This window comes from Eptesicus fuscus, chromosome 21 (assembly GCF_027574615.1).
Source record: "Eptesicus fuscus isolate TK198812 chromosome 21, DD_ASM_mEF_20220401, whole genome shotgun sequence".
Classification (NCBI taxonomy): domain Eukaryota; kingdom Metazoa; phylum Chordata; class Mammalia; order Chiroptera; family Vespertilionidae; genus Eptesicus; species Eptesicus fuscus.
In genome coordinates this window covers 37,368,078-37,386,028 of record NC_072493.1, presented here as the reverse complement: position 1 = coordinate 37,386,028, position 17,951 = coordinate 37,368,078, and the positions used below count along the sequence as shown (strand labels likewise).

Below are 17,951 nucleotides of genomic sequence, written 5' to 3'. Positions count from 1 at the left end.
GCCAGGAGGTCTCCCAGTGCCTCTGCCCACCCTTCTACCCCACCCCCACCCCCACCCCCACCCCACTACAGGGACCAGGCCTGGAGCCTTCTTCAGAGGCTTGGCGAGAAACAGAGACAAAGACTGTGGGAGAATCAGATGAGGAAGGGAGAAGGAGAAAGAGGAGAGACAGAGGAAGAGAAACAGGTGACAATGAGAAACAGGAGGAGACAGAGATGGAAAGAACAAATACAGAGAGTGGGACATGGAGACAGACAGAGAGATAGAGACTGAAAGGCTCAGAGACTGCAATAGGGAGGAAAAGGAGAAATAGAAACATACAAGTTGATAGAGGAGGGAGGGAGGGAGAGAGAGAGGGAGAGAGAGAGAGAGAACAACTGCGAGGAGGAGACCCAGAGAGTAGAGTGAAAGATGTGCCAGAAATGGTGGAGGAGCTGGGCGCTCCTGAGCATTTGGCAGGGGAGGGACTGCACACTCACGTCAGTGGCTGCCAGTTAAGGGACACCTGTTTCTTCCTCACGCTGGGGCTGGGGCTGGGGCTCAGCCGTGCAGGGGACTCTGGGGCCAGGCACCGCTGAGGGCCTGCACACTTTTCGGGTGGGCAGCTCTGGACCCTGCAGGAGGCTTCGGAGACAGACAGGGACTGAGTGTAGGAGGGGACTGAGTCCCTCTTTCCATCAGGGGCATCCAGATCTCCAACTGGGATGAGGGGTGGGGACGGCAGCCCCAGTCCCTCTGTCCCTACTCCATGTCACCCCTACCTGTACCCCACCTAGGAGAACCCACCTCTGAAGCAGCGGCTCCTCCTGAGTGACCAGGCTGGGCAGCAGCGACAAGCAACAGCACTATAACAGAGGGGTGGGAGTCACTCAGGTCCCTAGGGTTCTAGAACTCCCCGAAGGGGGGCAAAATGAGGATGGGGGGGGGCCAAGATAAGGCTTGAGGGTGCTGGAAATAGATATGTGGCACATTTGAGGCACAATTGGCTTAGTCTCTCTAGGGATGAAGGTCACAGCAGCCCTATTTTTACTTGTCTTCTGAAGTTTTTGGAAGTAAAGTATCCTTGGAAAAGACATTTTAAAGTATTTTTTAAGCGATTAAAAAAAAAAAAAAAAAAAACGCAAAGAGGATGCCTAAGCGCCTTTCCCAACCCAGACAGTCTGGGAATTTAGGATCCTGCCCTCCCGGGACATCCCTGTCCTGGACTAGGCGTCATCCCGCGCCTGGGCGGTAGGTGGCGCCACGTCCACAGGCCTCAGCGGCTGGGAAGGAAAGTCCTTCGACTGTGGGTCCAGCAGGGTTCGGAGGTGGAGGGGGGATATAGAAGGAGCCACAGCCCAGGACTGGGAATCCCGAGGCTGAGTTTTAGCCCATTCCTGCCCTTGCAAGCTCGCGTGTCCCGGAGCCAGCGTCTCCTGGTCTTGGAGCCTCGGTTTCCCGTCTGACCAGGAGGAAAGAGTTGTTCTTGGAGAAATCTCCGCGCCCAGGGGGTCTCCGATTCTGGGTTGTGGAGCCCTCAGCTCAGACGCCAGTGCGTCGAAACCCAGGGGCCCCCCAGACAAATCCATTATTGCCAGGCTAAGGGGGGCGAGGGAGAGGGAGAGCGCGCAGGTCCCGAGAGAAGGGCAGTGGGGGGATGCCGCCCAAGGGGACATCAGGCGCGTGGACTCTTTCCAAGACGGTAGGGGCCCCGTGGGGACGGGGGCCGCCGGGTGGGAACCTCCGGGACCCCCGATCTTGCCGTCCTCCCTCCCGCCTTTCCTCCGGGTTAACCCGTTCCCGGCCCCGCCCCCCGGTGCGGCTCGGGTTACTAAACGCATTCGCAGAGACCGTGGCGGGAGCGCAGCCCGGGGCCTTTGTAACGGAGCGCTGGGCTCAGGGTAGGGGGTGGGGGTGCTGGGCAGACTGTTCCCTTGGATCCCGTCACCGTAGACAGGAAGGGTGGCTACGACCCCCGAATCTATAGGAAATTCTGGGTCTCTTGCCGCGAAATCACCGGTACCTCATTCCAGCCCGAGCTCCTTTAATTCTAGGATGACTCCAGCATCTCCAAACCCTCATGAACCCCGAGGAGCACCCCCCACCGGCACAATTCCCCCGCAAGCCCTTCCGCCATCAACTCAAAAGTCCACGTCTTCCTCCTTAGGAACATCCAAGGGCCCCTTTTAATTAATCCAGGCGCCCCCAGACCCTAGAACGCCAAAGACATCTTAAATCCCTCATAAACTCCCTTTGTAACCTCCCATACTCTCCCTCCTTGAGCACCCAAGAAACTTGGGGAACCCATCCCAGTTCGAGGGCCCCACCCATCTATCATCCTAGGAGAACCCAAAGCCCTGCCCCCATACAAACTGGGACCCTTCTCCGAGAAAAACCCTAGGATTTCCTGGAGCCACATCTACCTCTACCACACACATCGGAAGGGAACCACGGCCGTCAACATCTCAGGGCTCCCGGGATTCTGACCCCTACAAAATGAAGGGCCCCCATACATCCAAGCGCTCTGCCTCTTCCACCCTCCCCCGAAACAGTGGGCTCGATTCCCCTTACATAGAAAAGTCCTTGGCCTCCTGGGCCACCACACCTGTTAGGGGGAGGCGGGGTACAAGGAAGAGGGGGGCTGCAGCGGGGCTTACCCGGCCGGCTGGCCCGGGATCACCGCAGCCTCGACGGCCTGGCTGGGGCTGGGGCTGGGGCTGGGGCTGGCGGCGGAGGCGGCGGCTGCAAGGAGCGGCAGCAGCAGCGCCGGCGGGAGGGGGCGGCGGCCGCTGAGGCCAGGCCACCGCATCGTGTCCCGTGTGGAGTCCCGCTCCCTCCAGGCCGGCGGTCTGTCCAGTGGGTCCGGCTCTGCGCCGCCCAGCCCCACGACCCCGCCCGAGGCCAACTCATTTTCTCCAAGTCCCCGTCGCGGGCTTCGAACTTCTCGCCAATCAGAGCCCGGCGCCTCCAGGGGCGCTGCCTCCGAGACCAATCGGAAGGCGGGAGGGGCGGGGCTAGAGGGACAGGTGTTGGGCGGGGGGCGCTGGGCCCTGCCTGGAGTTCTCAGGGCTGTGTGTGTGTGTGTGTGTGTGTGTGTGTGTGTGTGTGTGTGTGTAGGAGGCGGGGAGGGGGGAGTCGGTTGAACCCTCTGGTGAAGGAGAGGCCCAAGTGTGGAGGTGCTGTGACCCCCTCCCATGACTGGGGGCGATGTGGAGGCCGTGGGCAGGGTCTCCTAAACCAGACTCCCATTTGCAGGCCTCATCCCTCAACTCGTAGTTGTGGGGGAATGCGATCAGAATGTGCTCCCTGACTGCTGTAGATGCTGGAAGCTCCCACAGGTGTCCACTTCTCAGGCGAGATACTCAAGATTCTGAGGACGGAGCATCCTGCGTGGAGGTCCGGCCCCTCGGAGGGTCCCAGGCCCGTTCTGGGCCTTCCCAGAGGATTTACCTTTTCTGCAGGCCCTGTGCTTCAGGAGTTCCAGGCTCCACAAGCAGTAGCTTGGTTCTTCAGAAGGCTGTAGTCTCTGCCCCGCCCAGAGGACCCAGGCTCCGCTCCTGACCCACAGACTCCACTCCCAAAGCTGCGGGCTCTGCTCTCCTCCTTGACCCGCCCCCGCCCCCCCACTGGCCACCCCTAGAGGTTACCAGACCTCCTTTTCCTGCCTGAATCTGTAAAGACTTCCTAGAGCACCCCTCCCACTTCCAGAATTGCAGACGCTCCCTAGAGAATTCCAGTCCCCTCCCTTCCTAGGGACCTTTACCTTTAGGAGCCCCGAGCCACAGAGAATCTTAGGCCCCACTTGCACCCCCTTTTATTTATTTTTTAAAAATGTATCTTTACTGATTTCAGAGAGGAAGGGAGAGGGAGAGAGGGATGGAAACATAATGATGAGGAAGAAATATTGATTGGCTGCTTCCTGCATGCCTCCGACTGGGGATCAAGCCTCAGACCGGGAATCGAACCATGGCCTCCTGGTTCATAGGTGTGTCGCTCAACCACTGAGCCACACAGGCCGGGCACATCCCCTTTTAAAGGGTTCCAGATTCCAAGCCCCGCTCTGGCCCTCAGAGGGCATCAAGCCCAGCCCCTTCCCTTCATTACAAATTCAAGGCCCCACCTTCTTTCCTTGGAATTACAAAGCCTTTCTCTAACTCTCAGGCCACACTCCTTCCCACAGAGAACTGGGGAGTGGCCCTACACTTAGGATTCCAAGCCCCACCCCTTCACGTTTGCCCCTCCTCCAGGGTTTCCAGGTCCATCTCCCAGCAGTTTAATTCTTAAGGTCTCCTGTTCTGTAGCTTTGGCCCCGCCCCAGGCTTCCCCCACACAGAGACCTTAGCCTCCCGCCCTGACCATAGTGCTGACTCCACACTAACAAAGCAACAGATCCAGCTTTGTCTTCATCCCCCATTCCTCCTACTTCTTCCAATGGAAGGTGTACAGGGGACCCCTTCACCCTCCCCGGTTACAGTGAGGCACCTGGACTGACCCAGCACACTCACACCGTCACTGCTACCTACAGCAGTCCACACCTCCATCCCACTCTGACACCTAGAACTCTGGGCCCACCCACCGTCCTGGGACACACAGCCTCTTAAAGCAGCAACAACGGCACTCGGGCCCCACTCCCGGGCGTGATGGTGGAGTGCCTGGTTCTGCCCTCTGAATGTGCTCCGTGCCCCGGTCTTTGTAAATCCCCCTCGATCCCTGAGAACATAGCCATGCAGGACAGCGTGTCCCTGCCCTCTGTTGCCCTCTCCCTTCCTCCTACCCTGTGGCTGGAGCATTTGCTGGGGGCGCTGCCGAAATTTCTCCCTTCTGCCTGGGATCCAGGACATCTTCAATGCTTGTTGCTAGGCAACAGCTTCTGGCTCACCACTGTAACTTCCGGGGATGGCTTTGGCTTCCCCTCACCCCTTCCTCCCCCCACCAAGCATTTGGAGTCCCCAGTCTCAAGCCCTACCAGTGCCACTATTTCCCAGGATTTTTTGTTTCTTTCTTTCTTTTTGAATTTTCATGAATTTATTTGAGCTAAACTGACGACATATACTGGGAAGCAAATTCTCAAAATGCTCCTCACCTAGTAACAGCCAATCACCCCTTCGATCCTTATCTGTTCTCAACGCTTCAGAACCCCCAGAGTTCTAAAGTCATGGCATTCCAGAAGCTTCCTCCCAGTGTGGGCTCACACACACTGTTTTATCCCTTGCATTAATAAACAAACAAAAATCTCCACAGTGTTCTAGATTTTCTGACAATTTCTCTCAGTTCTAGAATCATCAGCACTCCACACACATGTATTCTGGATTCCCTGGCATGGAGAAAGCTATCTCAATATTCCAGATCTACAAGCATTACAAAATGCCTTCATATTCTAGATCCCCTAACATCCCAACCCCCCTCCTATATTCTAGACTTCCTAACATTCAAACATCCTTGTGTTCTGAATGCCCTGGCATATAAAAACATGTCCACAGTTTGAGTATCAAAGGCATTCCAGAACACTTTTAGAACCACTCACCTTTTAGACCTACCATTTGTGTTCTAGATTCTTTGACAATCTAGAACCCCCACCATTATGGATTGCTCAGAATGCAAACAAACTCTCTAGTGGTCTAAATAGGTTGCCATTCCAGAATATCCCTATGCCCTAGGTTTCCTAGCAATCCAGACCTTTTCTGTTATTATTATTTCAGAGAGGAAGGGAGAGGGAAAGATAGAACCATCAATGATGAGAATCATTGCTCGGCCACCTCCTGCATGCCCTCTACCAGGGGTGGAGCCTGCAACCCAGGCATGTGCCTTGACCAGGAATCGAACTGTAATCTCCTAGCTCATAGGTCGATGTTCAACCACTGAGCCACGCTGGCCAGGCTTCTGTGTTTTAGAGTTCTCAGCATTCATAATCCCCGGCATGAAAAAATATTCCTACTGGTATAAATTCATAAGCATTCTAGAACATTCCCATTCTAGAATCATTAACTTTCCAGGTCCTTTTGTCAAGAAACTTTTACAGTCTTGATTTTCTGAAATGCAGGAGAGAACCCTAACATTGTTCACCCACTAGAACTCTAGAATATTCCTATGTTCTAGATTCCCTAACATTCTAGACCCCTCTCACCGTGTTACAGAAGCCCTAACATTCCAGAAACTGGGATTATACAATTAGCATATCCTAAAATCGCTTGCTGCTAGCCTGGCCCACTCTCTCTCCTCTTTATTTGTCCAAAGAAAAGATGCTGAAAATTTCCCTGAGGAGTTGCCATAGTAATAGGCATTATTTGGGGGAAATCCCAAGGATGTCTGGCTGGGGTGAGCTGAATCTGTCCCACATACCCTCTCAGGTGTGGGCAGAAAAGGGATGAAAGACTGAGCAGACAGGGATGTGGGCCAGATGTTTGGACTGGTGAGATTTTGGGTACAAATGTTATGGATGTGGCAACATCTGTGTTGCTGACAACCTGTAGCCATTCACCCCCAATTGAGGTAACAAAACCCTGATTCAACTTTCAGAAACTCCTCTTCTACTGTCAACATGGGCCTGAAGTCACCTCTTGGCTAGTGAGGTCACATGACCCCTGGAACAAGGAAAGACCTCCATCTACTGGCCATAGTGATTGGTTCAGGGATGGCCATCTGACTCAACTCAAGCCAATGAGAATCAGTCTTGTGATTTTTGTGGCTGCTAGAGAAAATAAAGTTGCTAAGGAACTTCCTGGAGTTAGCTTGGCACAAGAGGGAAAAACCTGACTGAGAACCCCTGGATCCAGCCATGCCTGAAGCTGATGTGTAAACCTGTACATTTCTTTTCTTTGCTTAAACCAGGAGAGACGGATGTCTCTGAATCTACAGCATGGTTGGGCCCCATATCTCTCCCACCCTTTCCCTGGGGGTCCCCAATCCTCTAAGAATGTAGGCAAGGTGTTGGCAGTGAGAATTTTATTAGGAGAGGATAACTTTGGCCCCAGAAAAAGGGAGATAGGGGAGACCTAGTAACAGTGACCATTCCAAGGAGACCCTGGCCCTGAACCCAGGGCTCTGACGGGAAGCGGGCAGGCACCCGAGTCTCTAGGACCTGAGCATTCAAAGGCACCATGGCAGCTGCGTTCAGAAGGAAGTTTCGTTGAGCTTCATCTTGGGGGGTGCAAGGGGAGCCCCGAGACCCGTGGAGGGCCGGGGGGCTGGTGTTGGTGGCCGTCGGGTCTCTGGCCCACTGCGCACCAGCTCCTGGCAGCGTTCCACAAAGCTGCCTCCCCCACGGCGCCGGGCCTCAGCCTGTGGCGGGCTGGGGCTCGCACGGCGGCCACACAGGGAGGTGTTGCTGGAAGCTGAGTGAAGACTGAGGGGTGCCGAGAGTCAATGCCGGCCATCATGAGGCAGCTGAGCCAACCCCCCTCCGAGGCCACCACAGTCTGTCCTCTCCCCCATTGCTCGGAAGGGGAAGTGGAGCCATGCCTACCTGGTGAGAGAAGTGCGGGGTGAGGGGCTGGGGAGAGAGCCCCGGGAGGAAGCCAGCGGGGCCAGGTCACACTGCTCCAGCTGTTCCATCAGCTCTTCCTCTGTCAGGCCACCTGCTGGGGGGCAAAGAAGCGGGGTCAGGGGGCAAGACAAGGATTACAGGGCAAGGGGCAAAGGTCACGTGCAAGGATTGAGGTTGGGGTAGCAGAAAAGATGCAGAGGTCAAGGGACAGGGGTCAGAAACAGAGGGATTGAAAAGCAAGGGCAAGGAGGGGTTGGGGGAGGGGCAGAGAAAGGGGCCAGAGGGTAAGGGTGTGGGGAGGGAGGTGATGATGAAGGGAGTTGTGGAGAAGCATTCGGGGTGAGTTTGTGCGGCTTGGGACAGGATTGAGGTGTAGGGTGGGCAGTACCAGGGGCCTGGCCTAGCCCGTCCATGGCAGTGGTCAGGTCCCACATGGCCAGGCTCCCGTTGGCCTGGCCAGTGAGCAGGTAGCGCCGGGGCCGAGAGCCAAGCCTTCGGGATCCCTCACACTCGAGCACGGTGAAGGCAGTGGTGGGCGAGCCATCCACGGAGCGCACGGAGCACACCCTGAGAGGGAGGGAGGAGGAGTCACCCTGGCCACACCAGGGACTGGCCTGGCCCTGCCTGGGCCATCCCCACTGTTAGGGCTTCTGTTCCTGTCTCTCCGCCCCCAATCTGCTCTCTTGGGTTCTGGCCCTGGGGGGCCTGCCTGCACATTCACCAGGTGTCCCAAGGGGGCCTCAGGACTCTCCCTCAAATCTGCTGCTCCCCCTCTTCCCACCTCAGGGAAGGCCGGAGTCTCATCCTAAGTGCCTCCCTCACCTCATTGTTGCCTGCATCTCTCCCATGGCCCCTCCTCCCTGCTCAAGGCGTAGCCCTGGTCAAGCCCTGCCCTCTCCAGCCAGGTACCTGTCCAGCCCCCTTGCTGGGCTCTTAGCCTCCTGCCACCCTCCAGGCCCTCCTCGTCACAGCTGCCATGGCTCCCAGTACATGCAGGCAGGACAGTCTCAGCGCCTCCCTGCCCCCTGGCAGCCCCACTGCTCACCTTGTTCTGTGTTCCGGCCCCCAGGGGTGGGGGGGCACTTCACTGGCTACCCTACTTAGCCATTCCTAGCCTTTGCACAAGCTGACCTTCCAGCCTGGCACACTCATTCCTAATCCTCAAGGTCTCTGCTCAGTTTCCTCTTCAAGAAAACCCTCCCAGGGCCTCCTTCCCAGGGTGGAGCCAACAGCTCCTTTACAGCTCCCTGCCCCCCACCCCCTCTGCCCAGGCCCCCTGTCCCGCCCTGACCACACTGGGCAGTCTCTGAGGCCCACCACAGGCAGGCACCAGCTTCTCCACCTTCACTCCCGCCCGAATGCGTCACACCTTCGATACTTCGGTACTTCCAGTCCCCAAACATGGACCAGGCCCGTGCTCCCTCCCTGCCCTTGCTCCTAAAGGGCCCCTCGGCTGGGATCCTCTTGGCCTCCATAACCCAGCCGGCCTCCTGTCTTCTCCTTTAACCACCCTGTCCACTTGACGGATGATCCTCACCGCTGACCAGTGGATGAAAGACGCACGAAAAGCTGGCTGGCGCTTGGCACCACCTTCTGAATGAACACTTGCTGGTCATCCCGCTCACCGTAGGGGCCTGGGCCAGACAGGGGTGAGAATCAGGCCTGCCGGGTCCCTGGGACCTCCAGACCCCAAGGCTCTGCCCCATCCCAGGACTAAATCCCCATCCCTAGATTGCTGAAGTTGGGTAGGGTCAGGGAGGGCTGGGGATCAGCAACAGTCAACAGGGTTGAGGCACATCAGGGGGATGGGGGTGGTCCCAGGTCAGGTGGCAGTCAGCAGGAATCAGTGGGGGCAACAGAATTAAACAGGAGGAGCTGGGAGTAAAGGGGAGGTCAACAGGGGTCAGATAAGGGGTCAATGGAGGCCAATGAGGACTGTGGGGTGGGAGGCCAGGGGCTAGGAAGCACCAATGTCATTGCCAGCACTGCAGCCGCCATGCCCGTCGGCCGACTCCAGGGCCAGGATCTTGAAGGAAGCGAGTGGGGTGGAGCCCGGCTGGGTGGAAATCATGCCACGGAAGCGAGTCACAGACCACGTCCGCACGTGGTTGTTGTCGGCACAGACTGAGGGGCAGGGGGGCAGCGGGTCAGGCTGGGCGGCGGTTGCCCAACCTTCCCCAGCCCCAGGAGAACCAACTTTCAAAGGTGTCAGGATTCAGAATTCTTCCCAGAATTCCAAATGGCCCCAAATCCTGTTGGCTCCTCCTCCAAAATCATTCAGAGCCTGATCTCGCCTTACCCTGTCTGCTGCCTCCAGCTGCTCCTGTCCATCTCATCTCCTACCAGGACGATTGAAGCAGCACCCCCACCCCCGCCCGCACCCCCATTCCCTGCTCCAGTCCTGTCCCCACAGCCTGTCCCACATGCAGCCAGAGGGAGCCTGTGCACACCTGCTAAGGTCACAGCCCTCCTCTCTCCGAGACCTCCTGTGGCGCCATCTGGGTCAGGCTCAAGGACACAGTCTTTGTGGCTTACAAGGTCCTATCGACCTGCCCCCTTCAATCCACCCTCTCCCTTACCCACGGGGCGCCGAGGGCTCCCCGCTTTTCTTCAGATACATTAAACTCTCCCACCGCAGAGCCTCTGCCTTGTTTGTTTCCTCTGCCTGGAATGCTTGTCCCCACAGACCTGCACTGTCCACGCCCTCATTTCCTTCCGCAGAAAGGTCTTCCTGGAACCACGCATGGCCTGTGACCCTGACACTCTCTCGCCACTCACACAGCTTTGTTTTTCTTCGTGACCCTCATCATTGACTGGTATCGATTTACATTTGTATTCATTTGTCTGCCACCCCTCCTAGAAGGCCAGCTCCATGAGGATAGGGACTTGACATGTCTTGTTCAGCGCTGTGTGCCTGGCACACAGTAGGTGCTCAATACCCATTTGTTGAATTGAGTTGTTCATTCTCCCTTAGACTGGCCCCTTTATAGAGTACCCTCTGGCTTCTGTGATGACTGTCCCAGGCCAAACTTCTCGCCCCTGTGGAGTTCTCTCCCTACACCATGTCTCTCCCCAGTGGAGACCCGCATCTGCCTGGCTTCATGCTCCCACCCGAGCCGCCCCTCCTGCAGGAAATGGGCGCTGGGGGCAGCCCACAAGCCCACCTGAGATGAGGTGCTTCTCTGACAACATGATCTTGGTGACGGGGCTTCGATGCACGGTGAAGGTCTGGAAGAGCTGTGGCCCGGAGCCCACGGTCTCGGGGTGCTGCACGATGACCCGCACGCCCCCTGAGCTGGTGCCGTAGGCGATCTCAATCCAGTTCCCACTGTCACCTGATGAGGCACCAAGGAGGAAGAGGGGAACAGGGTCACAGAGAGGCAGAAACCAAGGCAGAGAGAGACAGGCAGATGAAGAATGAGACAGGCAGGAGGCGAGGAAGAGAGAGAGATGATGATGAGGCAGTAAGATGTGGAGATGGAGGAACGGGGACACAAAGTGACAGATCAGAGAAAGAGAACCAGAGACAGGAGTTAAGACGAAGAGAGGCAGAGCTAACATGAGAGGGAAGAGAGAGAGAAACTAGAGAAATGGGGAGACACAGGAACTGAGAAAATGAGTCATTAGGAGGGATAGAGACAGAGACAAACAGACATAAACAGAGGTGGAATTAGAGAAACACAAAAAAATAGGGACATATATAAACAGACAGCAAGACAAGAAAGTGCAAGCCCATGTGTCTGAGGGACACCCCACCCTCGCCGACTTTCCAGACGGGAAAAGTTATTTTCCAAGTGTCAGAAACTCCACGGACCGTCTGAGGGACTGGGGATAGGGAAAACATGGCTGTAATATCTTTTAAAAAAAATACATATATTTTATTGATTTTTTACAGAGAGGAAGGGAGAGGGATAGAGAGTTAGAAACATCGATGAGAGAGAAACATCGATTCAGCTGCCTCCTGCACACCTCCCACTGGGGATGTGCCCGCAATCAAGGTACATGCCCTTGACCGGAATCGAACCCGGGACCCTTGAGCCCACAGGCCGATGCTCTATCCACTGAGCCAAACTGGCTAGGGTGGTTGTAATATCTTGTGCAGCAATTAAAAGCAGTGGATTAGGGTTATGCATCACCACATGGATGCATAACCCTATTAAACTTGGGGCAAGGTAAGCAAAATAAGAGGACAATTGAGATAGATACCTGGTACCATTTACACAAATTCAAAACCTCTCCGTGATGCCCATTTTGTAAGGACACAGACACATGAAAAGATAAGTGTTAATCATGATAGAATAGTGGCATATGATGGGGAGAGAGTGGGGAGAAAAGGGATACATGAATGAAATAAGAAAGAGACCTTCCTTATGGGGGATGAGTGACAAGGTGAAGGGGAATATCATCAATAATATTTTGGTAAGTTTACACGGAGACAGATACTGTAAGGTATAAAAATGTCGGATAGCTATATTGTACACCTGAAACTAATATAACTAACATAGTATTATATACCAACTATAGGTAAATCTTTTAAGAAAGAAAGGGGATTTACAGGAATATATGCTATGAAATTAATATTAATCTGTTCCTGCTAGAAAAACGTGTACTGTGACCATTACCTCCCACCTCACAGACAAGTTCATTTGAAGTGAAACAGAGACCAATGTGTGGAAGCTAAAACCACAGAGCTTCCAGAAGGACATACACGGGGAAATCCTCACAACCTGGGGGCAGGCAAAGGTATCTGAAGGTCCAGAAAGCACTAACCATGATGTAATTAATCATTACGCTAAGTGAAAAAAGCCAGGCACGAAAGGTCGCCTATTGTGTGATTCCCTTGGCATGAAATGTCCAGAAAAAGGCAAACCCAGGGATAGAAAGTAGGTTAGGTTTTCAGGGGCTCTCAGGAGTACGACTGCTAACGAGTTCAAGGTTGCTTTGGGGGGGGGAGGGGTAATAAAAATCATATTCTGGAATTAGATAGGAGAGATGTTTTGTACAAACTTGTGAATCTACTAAAAGTCACCCACTGTATACTCTAAAATGGTGAATTTTATGGTATGTGAACGATATCTCAATAACAACAAATAAAAATCAAGCTATTTCTCCACAGCTGAGGTTAAGGAAACAAACAAACAAACAAAAAAACGGTCCCAAGTGAGAGAATTCAGCTTCGTCCACTGTAAAACGTGCCTCCTCTGTTTAACGGGCATGCAACCATCACGTCCTAATCGCAGAGATGGCAAAGAAGCCCACGTGCCCACTTTTGTCCCTGCCGGGGAGGCCGGCCAGTTCCACTGGCTAGAACAGCGCTTCTGCACAAATGGTGCTCAGTGAGCATTTGCTGAACGACTAAGTGACAGGTACATCTGTCTCCTCTTCCATTAAGTCTCAGGGGGTCGCACTACACAAGCAGTGGGGAGACAGGTGCAGCCTGGGGTGGCTGCTGATGGCAGGGGGGGGTGTCAGGTAATAGCTTACTGGTCTTGGGGGTGAGGTAGACGCTGAGGGCTGTCACCCCATCTTCTGCTGGGTCCCGGTAGAGCTCGCTGACGAGGAGGTCATTGTCCTTCATGCGCAGGGGGAATTTCTGCACATCTGCAGTGGGCGGGGAGGGCAAGAGCGGGGTTGTTCCAGACGCGCGGCCTCTCCCGCTCTCCCACTTCCCAGGGGAGGCTCGCGGGAAGCTGCTGCTCACCCACGTAGTAGATGGAGCCATTGCTGCAGCCCAGGAGGAGGAAGGAGCCTGCCGCGTCGTAGCTGGTGATAGGCTGCACCTCCTGGACCTGGGGGCAGGCAGGGCAGGCTGTAGCTCTGGATCCCTCCTGCCTTTGCCTCTGTGGTGGCCGCTCCTGGCATGCCCTCCCCTTCCCGCTCCAGAACCCACCGACAGTTTCCAGGCCCGTTTCTCTGCAGCCCGGCCTGCTCCAGGCCTATTTCCATCTGCGTCTCTCCGTCTCTAAAGGTCCCTTGGTCAGCGCTTCTGTCTCTGGGCCTCTCCTCGGAGCCATACCTCTGACATTTCTCTATTCATCTCCGTGGGTCTCTCTGGGTCCCTTCATCTACCGCAGGCATTCCGTTTTGGTTCCTCTCTGCCCACCCTTCTCTCTCTGTCGCCTCCTTCTTACATCCTCTCTTCCCTTGCCTGTTCTCTCCCCCTCTGTCTGTCCCTTCCTCCCTTTCTCTGCTTGTCTGTCTCTCTCAAACACTCACACTTTGGCAGAAGAAAACAATACTGCAGGGGCATGTTTTTTCACATTTTGGACACAGCTAGGGGGAGGTGCAGAGAGAATGACAGAGGTCTGCACGTCTCTCTGGGTTTCACATGCAGAGGAACTTCTGCACACCGACACCATCTCCTCTCACCTGCTTCCCCATCCGGTGCCTGGAGAATCCTCTCTCCTGTCCAAACTCACCCCTTTCCTGTGAGCATGGCAGCCCCTCTTCCAGGAAGGCCTCACTGATGCTCCTTAGGCCTTTAACACATGCACCCAGGCTCTGGCCCCCTGCTGGGCTCGCTGGCTCTCTCCAGGTGGGGTGGGCATAAAGGAACCCCTCCCTCGTCTGTACAGTCAGGACACCTGGGAAAGGAACAGCTAGCGCTCTGACCTGCCAGTGCTTGGTGACGGCATTCCACACCCCGATGCGCCCCGTGTGGCTTGTAGCGATGAGCTGGTTCCCCACAAAGAATAAGGCCTCCACAGGAACCCCCAGATGGAAGACTCCTGTCGAGAGAAAGGGGCGCTCAGCCAGGGCCCTGCTTCACGGGTGAGAAGGGGCATGGCAGGAAGAGTTCCGAGGGCCAGAGGAGTGAGCTGGCCATAGAATCCTTACAGGACGGAGGATTCCAGAAGGAATTACAGGGGTTCTCCTGAGGACCGAGACTTGGTAGGGAACAGATTAGTTAACAAGTCAGAGATTTCTAATGGGAACACAGAGTCTCACAGCTTGGGATTCCACTGGCATGAAGAATTCCAACAAAGCGAAGACATCTGTCAGGGCAGTGAATTCTGACAGAAGACAGAGTTGTACGTGGGTGGATTTTTCTACCAGGTCCAGGAATTCTAGCAGAATGCAGACTTCTAAAGGGTGGGAGCATCCTGATAATGCAAAGAATTCTTACGGGCATAAGAATTGTATAGCGGGGCTTTTTTTTAACAGGCCACAGTGCTAATGGGGCAGAAACGTCTAACAGACCACAGGTTGGAAGAGAATTCTGCCGGGCAGAGGCTTCTGGTGCCATACCTATCTCAGATCCACCGCCTTCTGCCTGCAGAGCCCATAGAAGGATCTCGCTGCCCGTGGCCGCTGCCACCATCTTGTCATGCTCACCCAAAGCCCCACCAAGTACCCTGGCTGTGAGTGCCAGTCGCTCGATGGGCCAGTCCAGGCGGGGACTGGAAAACACCAGCTGCCAGCCAGAGGCTTCCTTGAGCCTGTAGGATTGGGGGGCATCATCAACCCTCACCCCAAGCCCTCCCCATCAACAGGCTCAAAGCCTCCTGCCACCACCCTCCCCAAGCACCTGTAGCAGACGAGGAACTGCGTGTAGGCCACAGCGATCCAGTTGTGGTGTCCACACACGAGGCGCACCATCCCTGGCTCCTCGGGCAGCCCTTGGCGGGGAGAGCAAGGATCAGGGTAGGGTCACAAGGGCCCCGCGGCTGCCCCAGCCTCCCAGGAGACAGAAGCGTACCGGATGGGGAGGGAGGGGCTTTCTCATCTAGCATTCGGCCCAGCAGCCCCGCGTTGCCCAGGTTGGGGGGCATGGTGTTGCTCCTTCGAACTGGCGCTGGCCGTCCCCCTGCCTGCTGGGGCCCCACCAGGCTGTGCCGGTTCCGCCGCTTCATTGGAAACACTATGGCAGGGAGAAGGGGCAGAGGGACAATAACTGGAGTAACTGCAATAAGGGCCACATAGCAAGCCCTCAGGATATGGCTGACGCTGACTTCCCCACGTGTGGAACAGTCTTGTGGCGAAAGGAATTTAGGTGGTAACGGGGACACGGCGTTAAGTGAAGCTGAACCATATAGCAAGTCACTCCCTTTTCAAGTTTCTTTCATCCCATCACAAAGGAAGAATCAGTTTGGTGATGCCATAATATTGATTTTCTCCAATATCTGCTAATCTTCCCTTTTAAAAAAAATGGAAGCCTGTTCCCTTGGTAGACAACAGCATCTAACCAGAGTTGAATAACATTTTATGTTTGGATCTTCCTTTCACATTTACTTATGGTGTGAAGGCTGTAATATAAGGCTTCAATTCAAAATAAATTCTTACAAAACAGGGTAAAGTCAAGTTAAGAGAACAATAGTATAGGTTTTCATATTTGGCAAACTTCATTAAGGTAGTAGGTATTGACTGAGGTTAGGGAAATAAAGCCATACATTGAATTTCCCCACTCGTTTCCTTCTATCAATCAGCAAAGCTTAATGGACTACAGTTCCCAATAACCATGTTTTCGATGGCCAGTGGGCTGGTTATACCAAGGCTTATGGAGATTAGTTAATAAATCCCCTTTAATAGTTCTCCCCTGCATGCAAAGGACCCAGTTCTTCCTAAGCCTTCCCACAAAAAAATCAAACCTGGACTACAACTCCCATTGCACTCTGGCGCATGCGATAGAGCCTCAAGAGGTCCTATGGCTTCACTGGAAATGCTGCTTCCTACTTCATTTCTCAGCATCATGCCAAGCATCTGATATAGAACTACAACTCCCATAGTGTCTCAGGGTTCACAGCATGGACACCCAAGGGCTGCAGCCTTATGGGAAATGTAGTCTTTATTCTAGACACCCCACCCCTTAGTAGTGCCCACCTGGTGGAGGCAGGTAACCATTGAAGAGAACGTTCCCACAGGAAGATCGATCCAACTCTTCCCGCAGCTGCAGGCGACGAACTGAGGCAGAAGAACTTGAGGATGAGACTTCGGGATACTGAGGCCAATTCCTCCCTCCCTCCCCGTCTCTTTCTCCAAAGAATACCACCACTCCCCTGAAACCCAGGACCAAATCCAGTGCTGTCAGCTCTAACCCAACCTTCTTTCAGGAGAGAGAGGGGTGAGGGAGCTCACTAGAGAACTGGTTTTCTATGCAGTTAGGATGCTAATGGGGGCCCCGCTTACCCAGAGGAGTGAGCCCATAGAACTGGGCTTCGTGGAGGAGGCTGGAACCGTGGACACCCCTGGGTAGTAGAAATGACTAGGGGTTAGCGTCTGGGTAGTGAGAGTGGGCAGAGAATGCTAAGGAGAAAGTTTTCAAAACTGCACGGAGAATTCCAAGAGGTGACAAAATTTGACAGGTGAAAAATGTGTGTGTGTGTGTTGGGGGGGGGGGAATTTTAAAGACACATAATTTAAATATGATCAAGGAGCTTAAGCGAACATTCTGAAGGGAAGAAGAGATTTCTTGATGTGGGGACGGTGGGGGACTACCCTTTACCCTCCATGCCAACCTGGGGTCCAACTCTTTGGTGCGCAGAAAGTTGAGGATGGGGGCGAAAACGGTGGGGTCCCTGTCGATGAAGATCTGCGGGGAAGGGGTGCAGAAAATGGATGGGGCAAAGAGTGGGGCTGAGTGGAGATCCTGTCCCTCCTCCTACCCGCCGCCCCATTTCAGGTCTCGCCCTACTCACGGCTCCGGTCTCATCTTTCAAAGTCGAGATGCGTCCGCTCAGGAGACTGCAGGGAGGGGACACCGAGCAGGCGTCACGGGCCGGGGTGGGTGCAGGCCCACACCTTCTCCTCACGCCCCACACCCCCGCCCCTAACTCGCTCTCCCAATTACCTGGAGAAGAAGGAGTCTGGGATCCAGGTGAGAGTCTGCCGAGAGGTACTAAATCTGTGCGGGAAAAAGTGAGCGGATGCGAGATGATGTAGGGAGAATGAGGTTCACTGCCCCCCACCCCGGACCCAGTGGATTCCCTACCCTCCCAGGGCGCCAGTCGGGGCTCCCGCGCCTCCCGAAGGGGGCGGAGCAATCCTTGCGGACAGGATTCCCTGGGGGAGGCGCGTTCTCCAGCCCCGCTCCCCGCCCCCGACGGTGAGGCCTCAGGAATCGCCTACACTCACCTCTTGCCCCCCACGTTCAGATGAATCACCTCCCCCGGAGGTCCCCGGCCCGGGAACCCCTCCGCTGCAGGCGCCGCGGCTGCCATGGCCCCGGGCGAGCCGGCCGCCCAAGCACCTACTTCCGGGTGTACCTCCGCCCCCGCCCCCACCGCGCGCTCATTGGGCTAGAAACTCCAGGAGACGTTGGCGATTGGACAAAGCACTCATCCGTCGCAGTTAAATGCTCCGCCTTCTTAAAGGAGCCCACCTTTCCTATCCTGGATGGGGTGGAACTTGCAGCTCCTTTGGGGAAGTTTAGTTAAGAGGGTTAGCAACGCATTCCTCCACCTCTCTGGGGTTCCCATTTTTGGAATGGCATCTAGGTGCTTTGTCCGGGGCACGTGTTTAGACCCCCGAAATTAGTCCACACAAGGGGGAC

The 17,951-nt window shown here is 55.0% G+C and overlaps 1 protein-coding gene across 2 annotated transcripts; it reads right to left on the bottom strand.

Moving 5' to 3' along the window:
• Positions 1 to 6,906: 6,906 nt before the first annotated feature.
• Positions 6,907 to 17,659, bottom strand: SHKBP1 (SH3KBP1 binding protein 1). 2 transcript variants are annotated; one of them, XM_008139584.3, is made up of 18 exons: positions 17,534 to 17,659; positions 17,250 to 17,303; positions 17,098 to 17,143; positions 16,918 to 16,991; positions 16,589 to 16,647; positions 16,283 to 16,363; positions 15,162 to 15,323; positions 14,991 to 15,081; positions 14,711 to 14,901; positions 14,075 to 14,190; positions 13,164 to 13,251; positions 12,947 to 13,063; positions 10,627 to 10,797; positions 9,431 to 9,586; positions 9,000 to 9,096; positions 7,851 to 8,029; positions 7,442 to 7,556; positions 6,907 to 7,321 (listed from the first exon to the last, which is right to left on the bottom strand). In XM_008139584.3, exons 1-18 carry the CDS (start codon positions 17,617 to 17,619, stop codon positions 7,090 to 7,092), a joined length of 2,115 nt encoding a protein of 704 aa, XP_008137806.1. In that variant the 5' UTR covers positions 17,620 to 17,659; the 3' UTR covers positions 6,907 to 7,089. The 2 variants fall into 2 exon arrangements, with proteins under 2 accessions (XP_008137806.1, XP_027998475.1); XM_028142674.2 differs by having other exon boundaries at positions 7,442 to 7,553.
• Positions 17,660 to 17,951: the final 292 nt, after the last annotated feature.

Bases quoted from the DNA above. Each gene is read 5' to 3' on its own strand.
- SHKBP1 (XM_008139584.3), bottom strand. From the start codon at position 17,619: ATGGCAGCCGCGGCGCCTGCAGCGGAGGGGTTCCCGGGCCGGGGACCT. The intron at 17,144-17,249 runs GTAATTGGGAGA...CCCTCCCTGCAG, and splicing joins CCAGACTCCTTCTTCTCCAG to TCTCCTGAGCGGACGCATCT. The intron at 9,587-10,626 runs GTGGGCTTGTGG...CCTGCCCCTCAG, and splicing joins AGAGAAGCACCTCATCTCAG to TCTGTGCCGACAACAACCAC.